This window comes from Nannospalax galili, unplaced genomic scaffold, assembly GCF_000622305.1.
Source record: "Nannospalax galili isolate Female #2095 unplaced genomic scaffold, S.galili_v1.0 scaffold957, whole genome shotgun sequence".
NCBI lineage: Eukaryota > Metazoa > Chordata > Mammalia > Rodentia > Spalacidae > Nannospalax > Nannospalax galili.
The window spans coordinates 1,369,815-1,387,637 of NW_008340047.1; the positions used below are offsets into that span (position 1 = coordinate 1,369,815).

Sequence of the window (17,823 nt, forward strand, 5' to 3'; positions counted from 1 at the left end):
AGCCAGGTGTCACTTACACGATGACTAAAGCAGCATCCTGAGAGTAGTCCAACAGGATCTCATTCAACCTCACCTGCCGAAGGGACTGGGGCAAGGGAAAGCCAAGGTCACTTTCCATCTCAACAGCAGTAGTCCCCCTGCTGAGTCCAAATGGATACAGAATTACTCCCTAAAAATTCTAAATACTTCCCTTCCTTAGGAGGAAAGGGGTCCTCTTGGGAATTAAGCACTGGGTTTACCTCCTACAGGAAGCCTCCTTTGGTTTCTCTTTGCCTGACTTTATTAACATGACCAGTGGGAGAACAGGAAGAGGGGATATGTTACTGGGTTGAAATACCAGTTCTGAGGCTTCATAGCAGAGAGCCTTTTGTTCTCCTCTGTAAAACTGGTATGATAATGGCCTCTCCAGAGGATGCAGAGAGAATCCATCCTCCGTGGCCCATTGCCAAGCAGAGGGCCTGGCACATGGCAGACCCTTTGTGTAAAGACAACAGGACTCAGAGCAGGGACAGGCTCCACCTCCCCAGTGACAGACTTTGAGAGGACTTCCTTTGAACAGTAAAGTTATTCAGTATTTTCCAAAGAGCCAACTGGTGCCAAGTGAGGAAGTCTCCGAAGTCTTCTAGGTTGTGTGGGTCTGGGCTGGACCCGCCTTAGCCTAAGGCTATCTCCAAGCCACTCAGAAATGAGGTCAATTCTTAGGACCTGACCACCCCATGTAGAGAATGGAAAGTGAATTACCCAATCTAGGACTCTTGCTCCCTCACTGTGGACATTTTAGGTGACCAGTTCTTTGTTGTGAGAGCTGTCCTGTGCCTTGCAGGACATTTAGCAGTGTCCCTGATCTCTATACATTGCATTACAGTCATAACCTACATCCCCCAAATTGTGACCTCCAAAAACGTCTCTAGACGGTTGACAAATGTCTCTACCAGAGTAGGGGGGCAAATCACCCTAGTGGAGGGCCACTAGCATGGAATACAAAGAGGAAAAGAGATATTGACCCCCAGGGTGCCTGGCTCTCCTGCTCACGCTACCTAAAAAGACAGGTGGACAGTATCAGAAGAGCCTCCCGCCCACCACACACACAGCTCTCAGAGGCTTGATGATACTGTCAAGGAAACAGGCAGCCCTGGCATCTCATTGTATCTAGGGTAGGATTTATTGTCTGAGGGGAGATGGCTAGGCAGCTTGGTGGACCCACAGGAGTTCACCTGTCGCATGAACTCCTTCCATAAGGCATAGGGAAGTGAGGTGGGGAGAGGGAGGAAGCCCTTCAAGCAGCCCACCGACAGCCAGGGCCACTTATACTACTGGATGACCAGCCTCCTCACCAAGGACAGCATGGGGCTCCATAGTGGTTACTACTCAGCCTTTGCATGTGGCCCAAGGACACCTCAGAGACTGGGAGGGAAAAGCGGGGGCGGGGGGGGGTTGAGGATAGCTCAAGAAGCTTAGGATGGGGACACATGGTCTGGAACCCATGCCCTGACTAGACCCTTCCCTCTCTTGCACCTTGATTCTGTTCTTATTAATCTCCTCATCCGAGATCTTCCAGGGACAGTCCCGCCTCATCTCCGAAACAGTGGCTTCGTCTTTGAAGCCATCATTCAGACGGAAGGGTGCGATCATGTCCTCAAACCTCTTGGTGCTGAGCAGGAGAGAAAAGGTGAGGCCAGTGAGACTGTCCGATCTCCAGGAGAACCAGAGGTCTGGAGGGAGCTCAAGGTAGGGTTGCCTCCCACAAGGACATATTTCTCAGACTAACCCATCCAACCCTGTCATTCTGAGTACCTTATATGTGGAATCTTCTTTGACATTTAAGACTGACATTCAACTACCACAAACTGTCCACTAGCCTGGATCCCCTCCTCCCAATGCAATTGGGTGGGTGACACCAAGCACTGTTCTGGGTCAGACTGTGCACTACCCCACTGTCAACAAGGCAGACTGTGCCCCATCCTCACAGAGCTCCTGATCAGCTGAGTGATAGCAGGCAAATAAACACTAAGGGAATATTTTAGGATGATATGCCCAAGTCTGGGACAGGAATAACAGGTAAGGAAGGCCTCTGCTATCTGAAGGAAGTGCGTCCTTCTGCAGCTGGCTGTGTGCACAGGCAGAGGGGGCAAGAGCAAACAACTGAATGTGCAGAAGTCCTAAGTGCAGTGTGTCTGGCCCATGTGAACTGAAAAAAGGGGGTAGCAAGCAGAGGGTCTACACTGCAAGTTCAAGCCCTTCTGCCTGGAATTCCCGACACAGAGAACTCACTGCTCAGCCTGAGGCTTCTGATTGATGTCAGGAAGGATGTGGACTTCATGAAATCCCAGTCTGAATTTGCTCAGCAGAGAAATGATCCTGGGAAACAGATTGAGAGTTTTTAAAATGTTTTCATTCATTCAACTGATTTTTAAAAATATTTTATGGGGCTGGAGCGATGGCTCAGCAGTTAAGAACACTGGTTGTTCTTACAGAAGACCCGGGTGCAAATCCCAGCACCCACATGATAGCTAACAACTGTCTGTAACTCCAGTTCCTACATGCAGGCAATACACACATACACATAAAATAAAAATAATAAATCAAATACTTAAAATTATTTTAAAAATATTTTATTGCCAGGTGTGGTGGCACTTGCCTCTAATCCCAGCACTCGGGAGGCAGAAGTAGGTGGATCTCTGTATCTCTGTGAGTTCAAGGCCAGCCTGGTCTACATAATGAGTTCCAGGACAGCTGGGGCTACAGGGAGACCCTGTCTCAAAAAGTCCCCCCCCAAATTTTTATTTATTATTTTTATTTTTCTGTGTATGAGTGTATTGCCTGCATGTGTATAAGTGTACCCGTGTTGTGCAGTGACAATGGAGGTCAGAAGAGGGAGTCGGATCCCCTGGAACTGGAGTTACGGACAGTTGTTAGCTGCCATGTGGGTGCTGGGACTCGAACCCTCTGCAAGAGCAGCCAGTGCTCTTGACTGCTGAGCCATCACTCCAGGCCTATTCCATGGATTTTTATCCAGCACCTGCTGAGCTTACAGCAGTGAACAAAACAGATCTAAATTTGTCCTGGTGGATCAGACAGGAGGCAAAGTGGACAGATGGTAAGAAATACCAGTAAACTAGGTCCAAGGGTAGCAAGTGACATGGAAAAATATTTGACCAGGATTTCCCAAGTGTCTCTGAACCAGTGTGTCTCAAATTTTAAGGCACAGCTGCTAGGAATCTTGTTATTCTGCAGATTCAGCATCAGCTGCTCTGGGTGGAGCCTGGGATGCTACTGGGCCACCAACCAAAGATGAAGAGGCGCACTGAAGAGGAACAGTGGGGTGAAGACAGCACACAAGAGCCAAAAAGAAACCGGGAGCTGCAGGCCAGATGGTGCAGACTTTGCATCAATGGAGAAGCTCACCACTAAAGAAGCTCACAGTCTAAACAGAAAGACCACAGAGGAAGCTGCTGTCTGGCTGGATGGCATATGATAGGGAAGACTGCTATAGGCCCAAGGGTCTGAGACAATGGAGTGTCCACATCAGAATCACCCAAGAAGCTTGCAGAATAGCATACCTGTCGGATCCTAGCCCTCCCTAGGGTCAGAACCCCTAAGCAGGGCATAGATTGGGTGATGCCCATAGGATGTGATGTGCCCATCAAACTGAGGCCTACTGCACTCACTGGGGAGGAAGCCAGTGAGCAAAAGTGGGGGACAGTGATGGACTGACTGGGATGACATGGAGCATGTTGGGTGACCAGGAGCGAGCCTGAAGACCCAAGCTAGGGCCCCAACACCCAAGCCCTGCTGACTCTTGAACTTGGGAATGGGACTTTTTTTTTTTTTTTTTTTTTTTTTTGAGACAAGGCCTCATGTAGCCTAGGCTGGACTGTGACTCACTATATAGTTAAAGATGACTTTGAACTTTTGAGCCACCTGCTTTTACCTCTCTAGTATGTACCACCATGCTTGGTTTATGAAATGCTGAGTGGTGAACCCCGGCCTTTATGCATGCTAGGCAAACACTCTTCCACCTGAGCTATAGCCCCAGGCCAGGAGTAGGATTTTGAAAGCAGAGCTGTGGCAGCCTCTTCCTGGTGTGCGTCAGAGACTCAGCAGACCTGAGGTCACAGAGACACCATATCACATTGTCTACCAAGAAACAGTTGGGACAGAAGTGTTTTCATAGCTCCTGCATAAAAGCCATGCTGTTATCCAGTGGGGCCACAGCCTTAAGCTAAGTCAATCTCAGGAAGTCCAGCTGCCACCCAGGGCTAGGACAGGAAGCAAAGAACAATGTTGTTCTTGGCTTTGCAGGAAAGACGCCTTTTGGTGGTAAAGTTCTAACAGGTGTGTGTGTGTGGGGGGGGTGACGCTGCTGGGTCACTCTGAACTCACAGGGTGGCTAAAAGAAGAGAACTTAGAGATGGATGAGGAGCAAAGGCCAGCAGTCTACTCCTATCCTGATCCCAGGGTGTCATGGCAAAAGGACCTGGAGCCTTGCTAGGCTCTTCTCTTTGAATAAACCACCCCACTTGCCCTGCAGGCCTCATTTGTGACCTTTAACCTCACTTTGCCCAGCTCCTCCTCCAAGGCTCATCTGTGGCTACACCTCATCGTGTACTGACTTCCTTGCTTCATCATGTACTTCTGGGTCTGTTTAAGGCAACTCACATTCTGACTTAGTGCTGTGGTTTACATACAATTTGTCCCCTGAACTCAGGTTGAAATTTAATCCTTAGTGTGAGGGAGTGAGAGAGTGGAACCTGAATCCTGCTCTGGTGTTCATGGGTGAGGGCTTTGGGACAGGTTTAGGGGACCAGGTCACTGGGGCGGTTAGAACCCCACAACTGAGCCCTGGTAGCTTTATATCCAAAGGAAGAGCCCAAGTGTGGTGGCATATGCCTTTAATCACAGCACTAGGCAGAAGCAGGTGGATCTCTGAGATGTAGGCCAGCCTGGTCTACACAGTAAGTTCCAGGCCATCTGGAGCTACACAGAGACTGTGTCTCAAAACAAACAAACAACAACAACAAAGGAAGCAAACATACACATTTCCTCTCTCTCTCTCTCTCTCTCTCTCTCTCTCTCTCTCTCTCTCTTTCTCTCTCTCTGTCTCTCTGTATCTTGTCATGTGATACCCTGTGTCACCTCACCTCAGGGCTCTGCCAACAAGAGGCCATCATCAGATGCTGCCATTGGACTTTGAACCTCCAGAATCATGAGCCAAAAGAAACCTCTTTTCCTTATCAAGCAGACTGTCTCAAGTGTCTTATTATAGTCATAGAAAATGGGCTAGATACATCTCAGAAGGGAATTTTTATCTTCTAATTAAAACAGAAAATGCCACCTGCTGCCAGAAAGTGGTGGCAATGAAAAACCCATGTAAATAAATCAGAGTCACCGACTTGTGGCTGTATGGCTTGCCTGCCAAGCCTATAAGTCAAGCCTACTCTGCTTGCTTATGCACGCCTTTAGTCCCAGCACTCAGGAAGCAGAGGCAGGCGGATCTCTGTGAGTTCAAGGCCAGCCTGGTCTACACAGTGAGTTCCAGGCCAGCTGGGGATACAGGGAGACCCTATCTCAAAAAGACCAAAAAAAAAAAAAAGTCACTTCTCACCAAGAGATTTGGTGTGATTTTCTGTTTATTTGCTATCATATCTCCTGGCCACTTGGATCACCTCGTGCCTCCTACTGAGCCTCCATCCCCACTTGGGGGACAGTGTCAGGAAAGATTCTAATCTCACTTACCTCCACCCTGCTTTTCACACAGGTTTTCTCTTGAGTTTTGTGATTTTAGCACTTACCACCCGTTCTTGTCATAGCAAAGCACCTGTGTCTCCTTAAGGTTGGACAGAAAGCCAACACGTTGGAAATGGAGAGAGCACTCCTGCCTGAGGCCTGGACACCATTGCTGTGGCCTGGAAAGAGCTGCCCTGGGCTTTGGGACAATCTCAGGGCCATCTGGGGCAGAAGTGGAGGATACAGGGAGAGGGGATCTGGCAGCCTCAGGAAGGCTAAATGACCAGTCAGTACAGCCCGTGTTCCCTACTTACGCCTTTCTCTCCTCATCCATCCTGTTGATCTGGCCGCCAACAAACACGCGGATCTTGCATTTGCCCCATCTCTTCTTTCGGTGCAGAAGGTAGGGAATGAGGAGGGTGAGGCCTGGCAGGGACGGTCCCCAGGAGCCAAGAGGAAAAGACTCAGGATAGAGCCTTGTGTAGATTCCCACCCAACACTACCACAGCAAAACCCTCCCCTCCCTGGACTCTACCTGTGATGCTCAGTGGGCTGTGGTTTATTTGGCTAATTTGGTACTTTGGGATTTTCATTTTTCAGTATTATTGGTTTGGGGCCTTTTTTTTTTTGGTCTTTTTGAGACAGGGTCTCCCTGTGGCCCCAGCTGTCCTGGAACTCACTATGTAGACCAGGCTGGCCTTGAATTCACAGAGATCTGCCTGCCTCTGCCTTCGAATGCTGGGATTAAAGGCGTGTGCCACCACACCAGGCGGTTTGGGGCCTTTTTGAGGCAAGGTAACCAAGCCTGACTTTGAATTCCTGATCCTCCTGCCCCCACCTTCCAAGTGCTGGGACTGCAGGTATGCAGCATCACACCCAGTCAATGAGATGGTTTTAAATAAATAAGAAGTAGTTGAATAATTGGGGGGTTGCACGTGAACATCAGGATAACTGGCATTTCCTGAAAGTTGAATATTTGACCAACTGGTAGGAACCCTCTCCCCTGGCATCTCTCTATACAGATCCTGCCACCATGTAATCAGTGCATAGTCCTCTGTGTCTGTACTCTTATTTGCAGAGAAGGAGATTGCATTGGCTTAGGCCACATAGAGTATATATGCATATACCCTAGCCTGTGTGGGTGTCATTAAAGTCATTCTTTGATATCTACAGGGGAACTGTTTCCAGGACCTGCCCTCAGATACCCAAATCAGCAGATACCTCATGCCCTCTACAGAATGGTATAGCATCTGCGTAGAACCTATACACACCCTTCCACATCCCTTAGGATCTTCTATGACACCTACCAGGGTGTATGTGCCATGAAAATCATTCCTATGTTGCCAGGCATGGTGGCACATGCCTTTAATCCCAGCACTGGGGAGGCAGAGTCAGGAGGATCTCTGTAAGTTCAACACCAGCCTGGTCTACATAGTGAGTTCCAGGCCACCTGAGCTACAGGGGGACCTTCTCTCATAAAGACCAAAAAAATTAATTAAAGAAAAAAACCAGTTATGTTTTAAGAAAACAGGACGAAGGTACATTTCTGTGATGCCAGGAACGCTCCTGTGCTGCCCTGTGGCCAACTCGTTTTCCTTATTTATGTCATGTGCCTGGGATTTCCAACATCCATCCAGACAGAAGGTTCTGTCTCATGCTGACCTCAGTGCCAACCCCTCAAAGTGCTTCATTTTACCACTGAAACACTGGAAAAAAGGGACATAGGCCTAGCCTTGCTCCCTGCACTCATTGGCATAATAAAGCCATTGTTGGCTTCTAGGCCTCTCTAGAGGCCTCTACAAGAGCAGCCAGAAAGGGCAGGCCAAGGAGATGCAGAGCCACAGAAGGTAGACAGTCCTAGGGGAAAGGAAGGGGTCTGAGGGAACCTGACCTCCATCATCAAACAGCCAGTAGATGTCGATGGTCTTCTTCCCCTGCTCCGACTGGAAGATGGTGCTGGCCTGCTCCTCCTGCACCAACACCTCCGGGCCTGCTGCAGGAGATGGGGTGTGTCAAAGTAGAGTCAGCACACACAGTGCCTAGACTGCCAGAAGACATTCAGCTGCCCTGTGAGGTGGACTGGCCTTTGTCACCCAGCTACATGGACAGCAGCCAGAGGCATCCTGTAGGACTGGCCAGACACAGATAATGCCCCTTTCAGTGCTGCGACTGGGATTCTCACAGTGCTACAGTGAGCTCCTTCCTGGCGCCCAGCTCTTCTATCCCCAGGTTCCGGTGGGCACTGGGAGGTTATTGGTAAGGAGCACGCTCTTCGATCTCTGGAGGATCCCTCTTCAGATGGAGCCTTCCTTCCCTTGCTCTCCTCTTCCTCTCCCAAATGCCACAGGATGTCCCTCTACCTGCTGCCTATTTTCCTATCTCCCAGGGCTCCTCACTGCATATAACATTTGAACACAACTGAGAGGGAGTCTTATCAGGGGTGGGACTTAGGCCCATAGCCCCAAGTTCTCCACTAAGCTGGCAATCTTCAATATGAACCCAAATTCTCCAGTTCCCCAGCCCTAGTTATTAGGGCGCCACTGTCACAAGAGGAAGCGATCTACCCTTGGCCAAGCCTCCAGGCGACCCAACACTAGTACCCCACAGGTAAGAGTACCCTGATCCTCCAAGCAGATGGGGGCTGACCTGTGCCTGATACTGATGGTCTGGCCCCACTGCCACTGGTGCCCTTGCCATCCTCTGCTGGATCAAGCATGGGGTTAGCTACAAAAGAGGGGGCCAGCTGGGCTGCAGGCATCCCTCCCTGGGGCGAACCGGGCTCCTTCCTGGGACTCCTCTAACACTAGAAGCATGTCCCTATTCCTCCCCAGGGAGCCTGGCTGCTGTTTCTCTCTGCCCTGGCTCCTGCCCTGGTCCCTCACACTCCGGCCATACTCCTTTCTCTTGCTTCTACAGGACACGCCACATTTCAGGGCATCTCAGGGCAGAGGTCACTCTTTCTCTAGGCCTTCCCTCCACGTCAGTAGGCAGACTTGACTTGTCCTCAGAGAGACTTGTCTGTGAACACCCTGCATCTACTTCCTCAGGACACTTTTAGGTCTGAGGTGACTTGTGTGTCTACTGCTTTAAGCATCTGCTTTGTCCCCCAAGCATCAGCACCCAGGGTGGGGAGAGGCTTTGTTTGTTCTCTGCCTGGAGCAGTGACAGGAGCGTGGTTGCTGACTCTGCCACAGTGGCTGCACAAATATCTATCCTCCAGATACTGTGGGCAGGCGTGCCCTCTGCCCCTGGTAACAATGCCCCTGCCTGCAAGAAATGGTCCCCCCTGCATGTCTCCCAACCCTGCTGTCCCTTTGCCTTTCCCGCCTCTAGCTATCACTAATTTAGTCTGCACAACTTTCAAATACTGCAGAATGTGTTCCTACTCTGTGCCCCAAGGATGGCCTTGAGGCCCAGTGGTCCAGTGCCCATGGCCTTTGAGTGTTTTCTCTATGGCGTTTCTATGCAAGCAAGTTCCTCTGCCCTCTGCCTTTCTTCTGTCAGATCCTCTGTAGCTTCCTGGTTACCAGAGCACTGATGGCGATTGGGGGATTTCCAGTCCCCTCTCTGCCCCTAGCTGCAAGCTAGGTTACTGGTTACTTCCCCTTTCTGGGCCTCAATTTCTCCATTTAGAAACCTGATGGGCTGTAAGGGACCACGAAGGGCTGACTTTCTATGAGTCTGTGACTAATTTTCCCCTTCTTCCTTCCACCACTTTTTTTTTTTTTTTTTTTTTTTTGGTCTTTTTGAGGCAGGGTCTCCCTGTAGCCCGAGCTGTCCTGGAACTCACTATGTAGACCAGGCTGGCTTCTCCTCCCAAGTGCTGGGAGTAGACCTCCTGCTTCTGCCTCCCAAGTGCTGGGACTACAGGTGTGCGCCACCACACCCGGCTCACTTTTTTTTTTTAAAAAAGATGGGTTTTTGACAGCAGACTGCGTAGGTATGACATGTACTCACTGTGCATCTGCATCATGTCAGGAACATTGAGCCCCTCACACATCCTCATGACGCACACCCCGTAGTTGAAATCAAAGGCATCACTAGAAAGAGGAGGAGGGGTCAGGCTGCTGACCCTAGTGACTTGGCTCCCAAGAGACCAGATGTCTACTGTAGGCCCTGCCCCTCACCAACTCCTCCTCTGTGGGCCTCAGTTTCCCTATCTGTACAGGCGGTACTGGAGAGTTACCCAGAACCCTCTTGGGAAAACCAAGTCAGGCCCTGCTTCATGTTACACCTGGTCCTCCTGATCATTTGGTTCTGCCCACAGAGATGGGCATGGTGACTCTTACCTCCACTCTACACACAAAATCTGAATTTGGGGGGTACTTGCTCGTGGTCAGGCAAGTGAGGGGTTGAGCAGCTGGGACCATAAACCAGGAGTGCCTCCCTCATAGGACAGTTAACTATAAAGAGCACCTAGAAAACTGCCCCAAGGGTGTATTTATGGTCTGGTTGATATAATACCAAGGCCTCCCTGAGGGTCTAATCTATTGTGCTAAACTCTGCCCTCACTAGACTTTTTCAATCACGCATCTCTGGACTGTCTTGGACACGAGCTGCAGGCAGCCTGGGGACCAGGTTTTTCATCTTCTTGTAATTGTGTTAAAAACAGCTGAAGTGATAGACTGAGTCCCACAGACCTGGGAATAGTTTCAGGGTCTCAGTGTTTTTTAGTACTCCTGCCCTCTGTGTGGTACAAGCAACCTAGGTAGACATTCCCTGAACTGTGCAGAGTTGGAGGTATTGGGGCTTGAAGCTATTGACCTCAGGCCTGGGTCCCATTCTTTCAGTGGTACCTGATAGATAAAAAGTAGTCTATGGATGAATCTGGTTGATCCAGAGAAAGCATCAAGACACAGATAAAACTCCATCGGAATAGAGTTTATTAGCAAAGGAACACATGGGACAGATTCCCTTCTGGGCAGGGAAAATGTCTGCCTGGTTCGTGAGCTGGAGATGATTGTTTTAAGTTTTTACATTGTTTGACATATTTATGGCTATTTTAAAAGGAATTATTTTTAGGTTTTGACATTGTTTGAATGACATCTTTATTTGGTAATTTTAAAGGAATTATTTAGATTTTAACAGTACCCCATTAGAGCACCTGAGCTGGGTGCCTCCAAGGTTTTTGCCTAAAAACCCACGTTTTCAGCTATCCTGTAAAAAGAAAGATCTGGTGACACTGGGCCTGCATTCTGATGGGCACAATTGGCTAGTGCCATGTACTATCAGTTCTCTCCAGTTTGCCACAGTCCCCATTGCTCTTTGCCGTCCCACTTCACTCTGCTGACCTCAAGTGTCTATGAAGGTCAAGGTGGGACACCCTCAATCGACTTCCTCCTTAGCCTTCACGAAGTGGTTCAGGTGTCCCCACTATTTCTGCTCTGCTTTCTCAGGCCCAGAAAGCCAGTGGCCCAAACCAACAGCCTCCAGCCCACACCTGTACCCCTCACTCACTGCAGGATGCCGATGTAATCTTCCACTGTGGCCGGGTGAGCAGACTGCCAATTCTTCTTGAACCCTATCACCAGAATGTTGGGCCTTATTCTTCCCAGCCCTGAGGCCTGCCAGGATAGAGGAGGTGGGTCGAGTCAGAGGGTGGCCTGGTACTCAGGGGCTCTGTTCTGTGACAATGATCAGGGTAAGGTCTTCGCTCATCCTAGACACCCCTACCACCCATGCTACAGAGGCTCAGGATCCTATCCCTCTGGATACAAGGTGAAGCAATAACTGAAGTCCCCCTGTGGCTTTTCCAAGCCTGAGCTAAGAGCTGCCTGTCCCATTATCTCTAGAATAGGCCAGCTCCTGCTTCTCCAAATACTTGTTTTTCAAAGCATGAGACTTGAATTTGAATGTCAAGTTAGAGTTCTCTTGGGCCATCAGGTCTATATAGTCTCTCTTTCCCCCTCCTTCTCTCCCTCCCTCCTGTTCTCCCTTCCTCCCCTCCTCCCTCTCTCCTTCGGATCATCCCTCCTTCCTTTATTATTTTTCTGTTTTGTTTCAATTTTTGTATGCCTTTTTGATATGTGGCCTTGATTTCCTGTCTCTGCCTCCAGAGTGTGGGAATTACAGAACTGTATCCCCTTGCTGGGCTCCTCTCTTTTTTTAAGGTTTCGAGATTCTTTAAAATTTTTGGAATGAGGGACTGGAGAGATGTCTCAGTGGTTAAGAGCACTGACTTCTCTCACAGAAGACCCAGGTTCGATTCCCAACACCCACATGGCTGCTAAGAACCATCCTTAACTCCAGTTCCAGGGGACTCCGAAGTCCTCTTCTGACCTCCACATCATTATACGACACGGGTGCAACTCACAAACATGTAGGCAATACACTCATACACATAAAATAAAAATAATAAAGTATTTTGAAAATAAAATAAAATTTGGAATGAAATCAACATAACAAAATTAACCATTTTAAAGTATATAATTCAAAAGTAGATAAGTGCAATTTCAAAAAATATATAACAAGCTGGGTATGCTGTACATGCCTGTAGTCCCAGCTACTTGAAGAGGCTGAGGCAGGCTAGGCATTAGCACAATGGCAGAGCACTTGCTTAGCATTCTGGGGGTCCTGCTCCCTAAGTACCACATCATAAGACACACACACACACACACACACACACACACACACACACACACACACACACGAGCCCAGGAGTTTGGGACAGATTAGGCAACATAATGACTCAGAGGCCAGCATGGGTAACATAGCAATAACTTGTTTCAAACAAAACAAAAAGAAACCCACAAAACAACCAAAAAACCAAGTATGTCCTTCAGTGGCATTCCAACAATTTCAGTGCCTCAATGCCAAGGCCTCTCTACTTCTAAAATGTTTTCATGGGGCTGGAGAGATGGCTCAGTGCTTAAGAGCACTGGCTGCTCTTGCAGAGGACCCTGGTTCAGTTCCCAGAACCCACATGGCAGCTGACAACCATCTGACCAACCTCTTCTGACCTTCTTGGGTATTGCACACTTAGACATGCAGGCAAAATACTCATACATATAAACAATTTCTTAAATGTTTTCATAACTTCCTAAAGATACTGCATGCATTTTTTTCACATTGAGGAATAGTTAAAACTTGAAAAGAATTCTCAGATGTCAACTCAGAGTTAACAACCGCTGCTTTTGTATCCATACATCTCATGTTACACATGAAAATACCTGGCAGTAAATTCACTGCTCAGTGAAACATTCTTGATCTGGGTGGTGGTTATATACCACTGGGTGGTGTCTACATATGCAAACACTTTACAGATTTCACTTTACTAAATGTAAATTATATCTGAAAACTAAAGTGAGGGGAGAATGTTATGAGAACCTATAATAATCCCAACTACCTAGGAGGCCACGGCAGGTGGATTGTAAATTTAAAGCTAACCTTGGCTATAGAGTAAGTTCAAGGCCACCCTGGGAAATTTAGTAAAACCCTGTCTCAAAAAAATTGTTTTCAAGTAAAAAGAGGGCTGGGGTTATAGTTCAATGGTAGAGCTCTTACCTCTCATAAATGAGGCCTAGGGCTCAATCCCCAATATTGCAAAAAATTTAAACTCAACTAAAATAAAATAAATAAAATAAATCAAAACCAGGACCTGGCCAAGGTCACACAGCCCCCATAGGCTTCCCAGGATCCAGAGCACTCAGAGAAAGTGCCTGAATCAGCACATCTTGAGACATAAGAAAGTGGGGTGCTCCCATTTACAGCCAAAGGGGCTTTAACCAGACTCTCAGGACCATGTACTTTGCAAGCTACCCTACCAAGGAACAAGTCCCATGGGAAGCCAGTCAGCACCTGCATGAGAATCTGGACACCGCTGCGGAGGTCCTCAGCAATGACATCAGAGTAGAAGGCCTTGATCTTCCTCTTGTTCAGCCACTTGGTGTACCTGCTGGCGATGAGCCGCAGCTCAGGCATCTTCTGCTTTCGTGGTCCCTGTGAGTGAGCAACAGGTGGTGTCAGGGACTGCATTCACCATCCCATCTGATTTAACCCTTGTCCTGTTCTAGAGGCCACCCAGAGGCTCAGCATCACCCAGAGGTGTCTGTTGTTCTTAATAGAGTTGGGAAGGGGAAGAGGAAGAGGAAGGAAAGCTAGGCATGGTGACACTTGTGTGGTAGAGGTGGAAGGACAGGAGTTCAAGATCATTCTCAGCTACATAGCAAGCTGAGCTAGCCTGAGCTTCATGAGACCCTGTCCTGGAATGGGATCCTGGGTCCTCATGGGACCTAGCCAGACTCTACTGGCTCCACACCCTCCACTTCCATCCCCTGGGAAGATATCACATCCAGGTGACCCCACCCCCACCCCACTCCACCCCCACCAGGGAACAGATAGCCCTGCCTACCCTCAAGGAGCACTCACAATGAGCACATGGCCGCAGATCATCAGACTTAGGTTCTGGGTAAAGGTGCTTACGAAGTCCACTAAGGCTGGGCGGAAGTTGGGGGGCCCTGTGAGCACCAGGCACTGGGGGCTGGGAGAAGAAGGGACAGCATGAGGCAACAGGAGAGAGAGCCCTCGGGGCCTGCTTGCTAAACGTGGGTGCTCCTGGGCTCCTGCCACCTCCTGGGTCACCCTGAATCTTGAAGACTGGGGATTGTGGAGGTTGTGTTGCAGGTTTTGGGGCTTGTGTTCTCAGCTGTGACTCAAGAGGTCTTTGGGATATTTCAATGGCCATGACACTAGGTCTCTCTGTTCTTCCTGCTTCTGCCACCATACTCACTATCCTACCAGCCCAGCATGGCAGAGGCAGAGTAAAGATTGGTCATAAGAAGGCCATTGTTTACAAACTTGCTGTTCCCTGGCCAGGTGCCTGAGCCTTTGTGTTGAGAGGCTGCACAAGACTATAGTTAAGTGCCATTGCCAGTTGGAGCCAGATTCAGTGAGTCACTCACCAGCTGGGCAGCCAGGGCCAGTTACCTAATCTCTCTGAGCTTCATTTGTTCTCATCTGTGTCCAAGGTTAGTAAATTCATAGATCTCAGAGGTTTGTCATGAGGCCATGTGAGGCTCTTTGCAATGTGTCTGGCTCATTGTAAGTGGGACATAGAGCTTGCTGATTATAATACAGTCGGGTGGAAGATGAATGTCTTCTCTCACTACAGGGGACCCAACTTTGAAGAGTACCTAAGGCAGGCTTGTCACCACCTGTGCCCCAGGATTATATCATGAGAAATGCACCAATCCACCCTAATAGCAGAGCAGCTTCCACTGTGGAATCTGACATGGATGGTCCCTTTCCAGCAATGCTAACCCTAGCTCCAGATGGCCAGGTGGTCCCTCACCTCCATGCTGGCTCTGAGTAGGGCCAAGCTTACCCTGGATCTACCAGGGCAGGGGACCATGGCTGGTTGCTCACCGATAGTTCTTGATGTGGTCTTCCACCTCATTGAGGCCCACAGAGTAGTTCAGGGCCAGGTTGTAGGAACCAGCCTGCACTGAGGAGCCCCAGTTTACCTCTGAGGAAAGAGAGAAAGAAGGGGGAGAACAAGATTCATAATTGCCAGAAACAACCAGTCATGTGGGGGAAGAGGGACTGTCTGCCTTCCTTAGGCACAGGGCACCTCGGGAGTAAGGCCATGGGGAAATGGACAGCTGGCAGCTGTTTCTAGTGTGTTCAGGGCTAGTGTCAAGTGCCACGTGGCTGTCCAATTCAAGGATATACAGTGAGATGTTGAATTCCATGAGGTATTCTCCCACCCAACAAGCAGCCCCCCACAATGACTAGGAAGGCCAGGTTCAAATGTGAGTTCTAGGGTTTCCACCCTCAGATTGACATCAGTCCAGGACCCTACCTACACACAGTAGACTTTCCTTCTCAGGGTCCGGGTATGTCCACCTTCACACACCTTTGACCACCCTGACCTGAGTATAAGTACCCGCAGATGGCCCCTCTTAGAAATTTCTCAGTTCTAGGAGTCTGGCGCTGAGTGGGCACCTCCTTCCAAACACCTGGCTCAGGATGAGGTGAAGGCCAGCCTGGGTCCTGTGAAGTGCAAGGCTAAGGCCAGACTCCAGCTGGGCTGAGGGGCTGGCCTGGCTTCACGGCTGCCTGGGTGGGGAGTTGAGCCCCAGGGAACCTGAACCCACACACCTGGCTTCTTGTAGATCACATAAAGCAGGAGGAAGAAGATGACTCCGATGGCTATCAGGGCTGCCCACCAGGTGAGTAGGAACATGATGACCACGGAGATCACTGCTCCGAACAGTGCTGCCCACTTGCTGTAGTACCGGAAGGAGGGTCTCCACCCTGGGAGAGGCCAGACCAGTTCACACATCCACACTCAGGAGCTTTCTCCTGCCCAGAGCTGCAGCAAACATCCATGCCTCCATTCTTAGTGCTGGGGTCCTAGCCTGCACCCATTAACCAGGAATTCCTAGGGCCCTACCAGCCTTTATCTCCAGGATGGGGCATAGAGGCTCTGGGAAGTACCACTCCTATGCCCGGTGGGCATTTCACCATGGTGACAAGCTACACCAGGAAGGGAACATCCAGCCCTGTTCAGACACAGCCACTGGACCCTCAACATCAACAATAGTGCCAGCTCTCAAGGCTTATGTGGAGCCCAGAGGCTCAAAAGGATAGGGGACGGGGCTGGAGAGATGGCTCAGCAGTTAAGAGCACTGGCTGCTCTTGCAGAGGACCTGGGTTTGGTTCCCAGCACCCACATGGTGGCTAACAACTATTTGTAACTCTAGTTCCAGGGACTTCAACGTCCTCTTCTGGCATCTGCAGGCATTGTACAACACAGGTGCACTTACATACACACAGGCAAAACACTCATATACATAAAAAAAAATCAAAAAAATTTTAAGGTGGGGAGGGGCCACTTGGTTCTGCCTGGTTCTGTGCTAGTCTAGGGCCACTCCCAATGACCACTGTGTCAGGCATGTCTCCAAGAGTGTCAGGCACATTGTGGTCTATGTGAAAGGTGGTAGGGCAACAGGCCCACTTATGGCTTGGGGTTCATGAGAAAGTCTTCCTCAAATCTTGTTACTGCCATCTGCCAGAAGGTTTTCATCACCAATACAGATATCTATGAAATTTGATTGCTGAGGTATGAACAGCACCCCCCAGAGCTGAGCAATGCAAAACCTGAGGATTTCTGACTTGAGAAACTGGTGAAGGCAGGGACGAGAGCAACCTCTATGCACTCTGAAGGATGCATGGGTCTGTGCAGCCTGCACCATGCTTGGTAAAGAATGGCTGGTTTTATTAGGATACAAGCATTCCCTTCATGTGCTCTTAAATTAAGGGCTGCCCACCACCACCCAAGCCTTCCCCTCCTCCCCTCAGATACTAGGTACCTCCTCCCACGGCAGGATGAGGGTCTGCTTACCGGGTGAGTTGGTGATGGAGGCGTGGAAGCAGCTGAAGTTGATGAGGGCGTAGGAGCAGAGGAAGAAGTTGGAAATGATGGGAGCAATGGTGTTGAGCTCAGCTTCAGAGACCAAGGGAGAGGGGTATCATGCTGGAGGACTCCATCATGGGGCTGCCTGGCACCCAAGCTGACAGGGTTCCCCCACCCCAGCCCAGGTAGGCTTCGAGGCTCAGGCAGCTCAACTTTCTCATTTGTGAAATGGGTCTTTCTTCCTAGAAACTTGCAAGGGACAGTGTCTTGAAAAACCCAAGCCTCCAACTTTTAAGAGAATTTTTGAGGCTGGAAAGATGGCCCAGCAGGAAAAGGCACTTTCTGCCAAGCCTGCTGACCTGCGTTGAAGCCCTGGAATCCACATGGTGAAAGCAGAGAACTAACTCCCTGACTCTCATACATGCCCTCCCCATACACACAAACTAAACAAACGTAATAAAAAAAAAATTTAGAAGAGGATGGAAGGTGGCCCTGGACTTCATCAGGCTATTTGGTGACCAAGGACTGTGGCTGTGACACTTTTGACCATGAATGACTGTAAGGAGTACATTTGGCAATAGGACCCAGGACTCCTGAGACCATTTCACAGTCCCATCCACAGTGGCTCTTCCCTGTCTCGCTGGCCCCAGCACCCCCAGATAAACTTGTACATGTCAGTCTTTGTCTTAAGAGCCAGTGTCTAGAAGCTTTCTTTCCTCAGGTGGCTGTTACCAGACTGT

The 17,823-nt window shown here is 49.4% G+C and overlaps 1 protein-coding gene across 5 annotated transcripts in view; it reads right to left on the bottom strand.

Annotated features, from left to right (window-relative positions):
• Positions 1-17,823, bottom strand: part of Slc12a3 (solute carrier family 12 member 3) — a 37,290-nt gene that overhangs the window by 6,150 nt on the left and 13,317 nt on the right. For 2 of the 5 annotated variants that reach the window (XM_008834921.3, XM_008834920.2), the window contains exons 13-25: positions 17,072-17,173; positions 15,826-15,981; positions 15,091-15,190; positions 14,095-14,206; positions 13,525-13,665; positions 11,185-11,291; positions 9,685-9,767; positions 8,374-8,451; positions 7,619-7,720; positions 6,042-6,153; positions 2,272-2,358; positions 1,516-1,651; positions 18-85 (exon numbers count right to left, since the gene is read on the bottom strand). In XM_008834921.3, coding sequence (XP_008833143.1) covers positions 18-85; positions 1,516-1,651; positions 2,272-2,358; positions 6,042-6,153; positions 7,619-7,720; positions 8,374-8,451; positions 9,685-9,767; positions 11,185-11,291; positions 13,525-13,665; positions 14,095-14,206; positions 15,091-15,190; positions 15,826-15,981; positions 17,072-17,173 — 1,384 coding nt within the window. The remainder of the gene's footprint in view (positions 1-17; positions 86-1,515; positions 1,652-2,271; positions 2,359-6,041; positions 6,154-7,618; positions 7,721-8,373; positions 8,452-9,684; positions 9,768-11,184; positions 11,292-13,524; positions 13,666-14,094; positions 14,207-15,090; positions 15,191-15,825; positions 15,982-17,071; positions 17,174-17,823) is intronic. The other 3 variants (XM_008834924.3, XM_008834922.2, XM_008834923.3) reach the window with 2 other exon arrangements.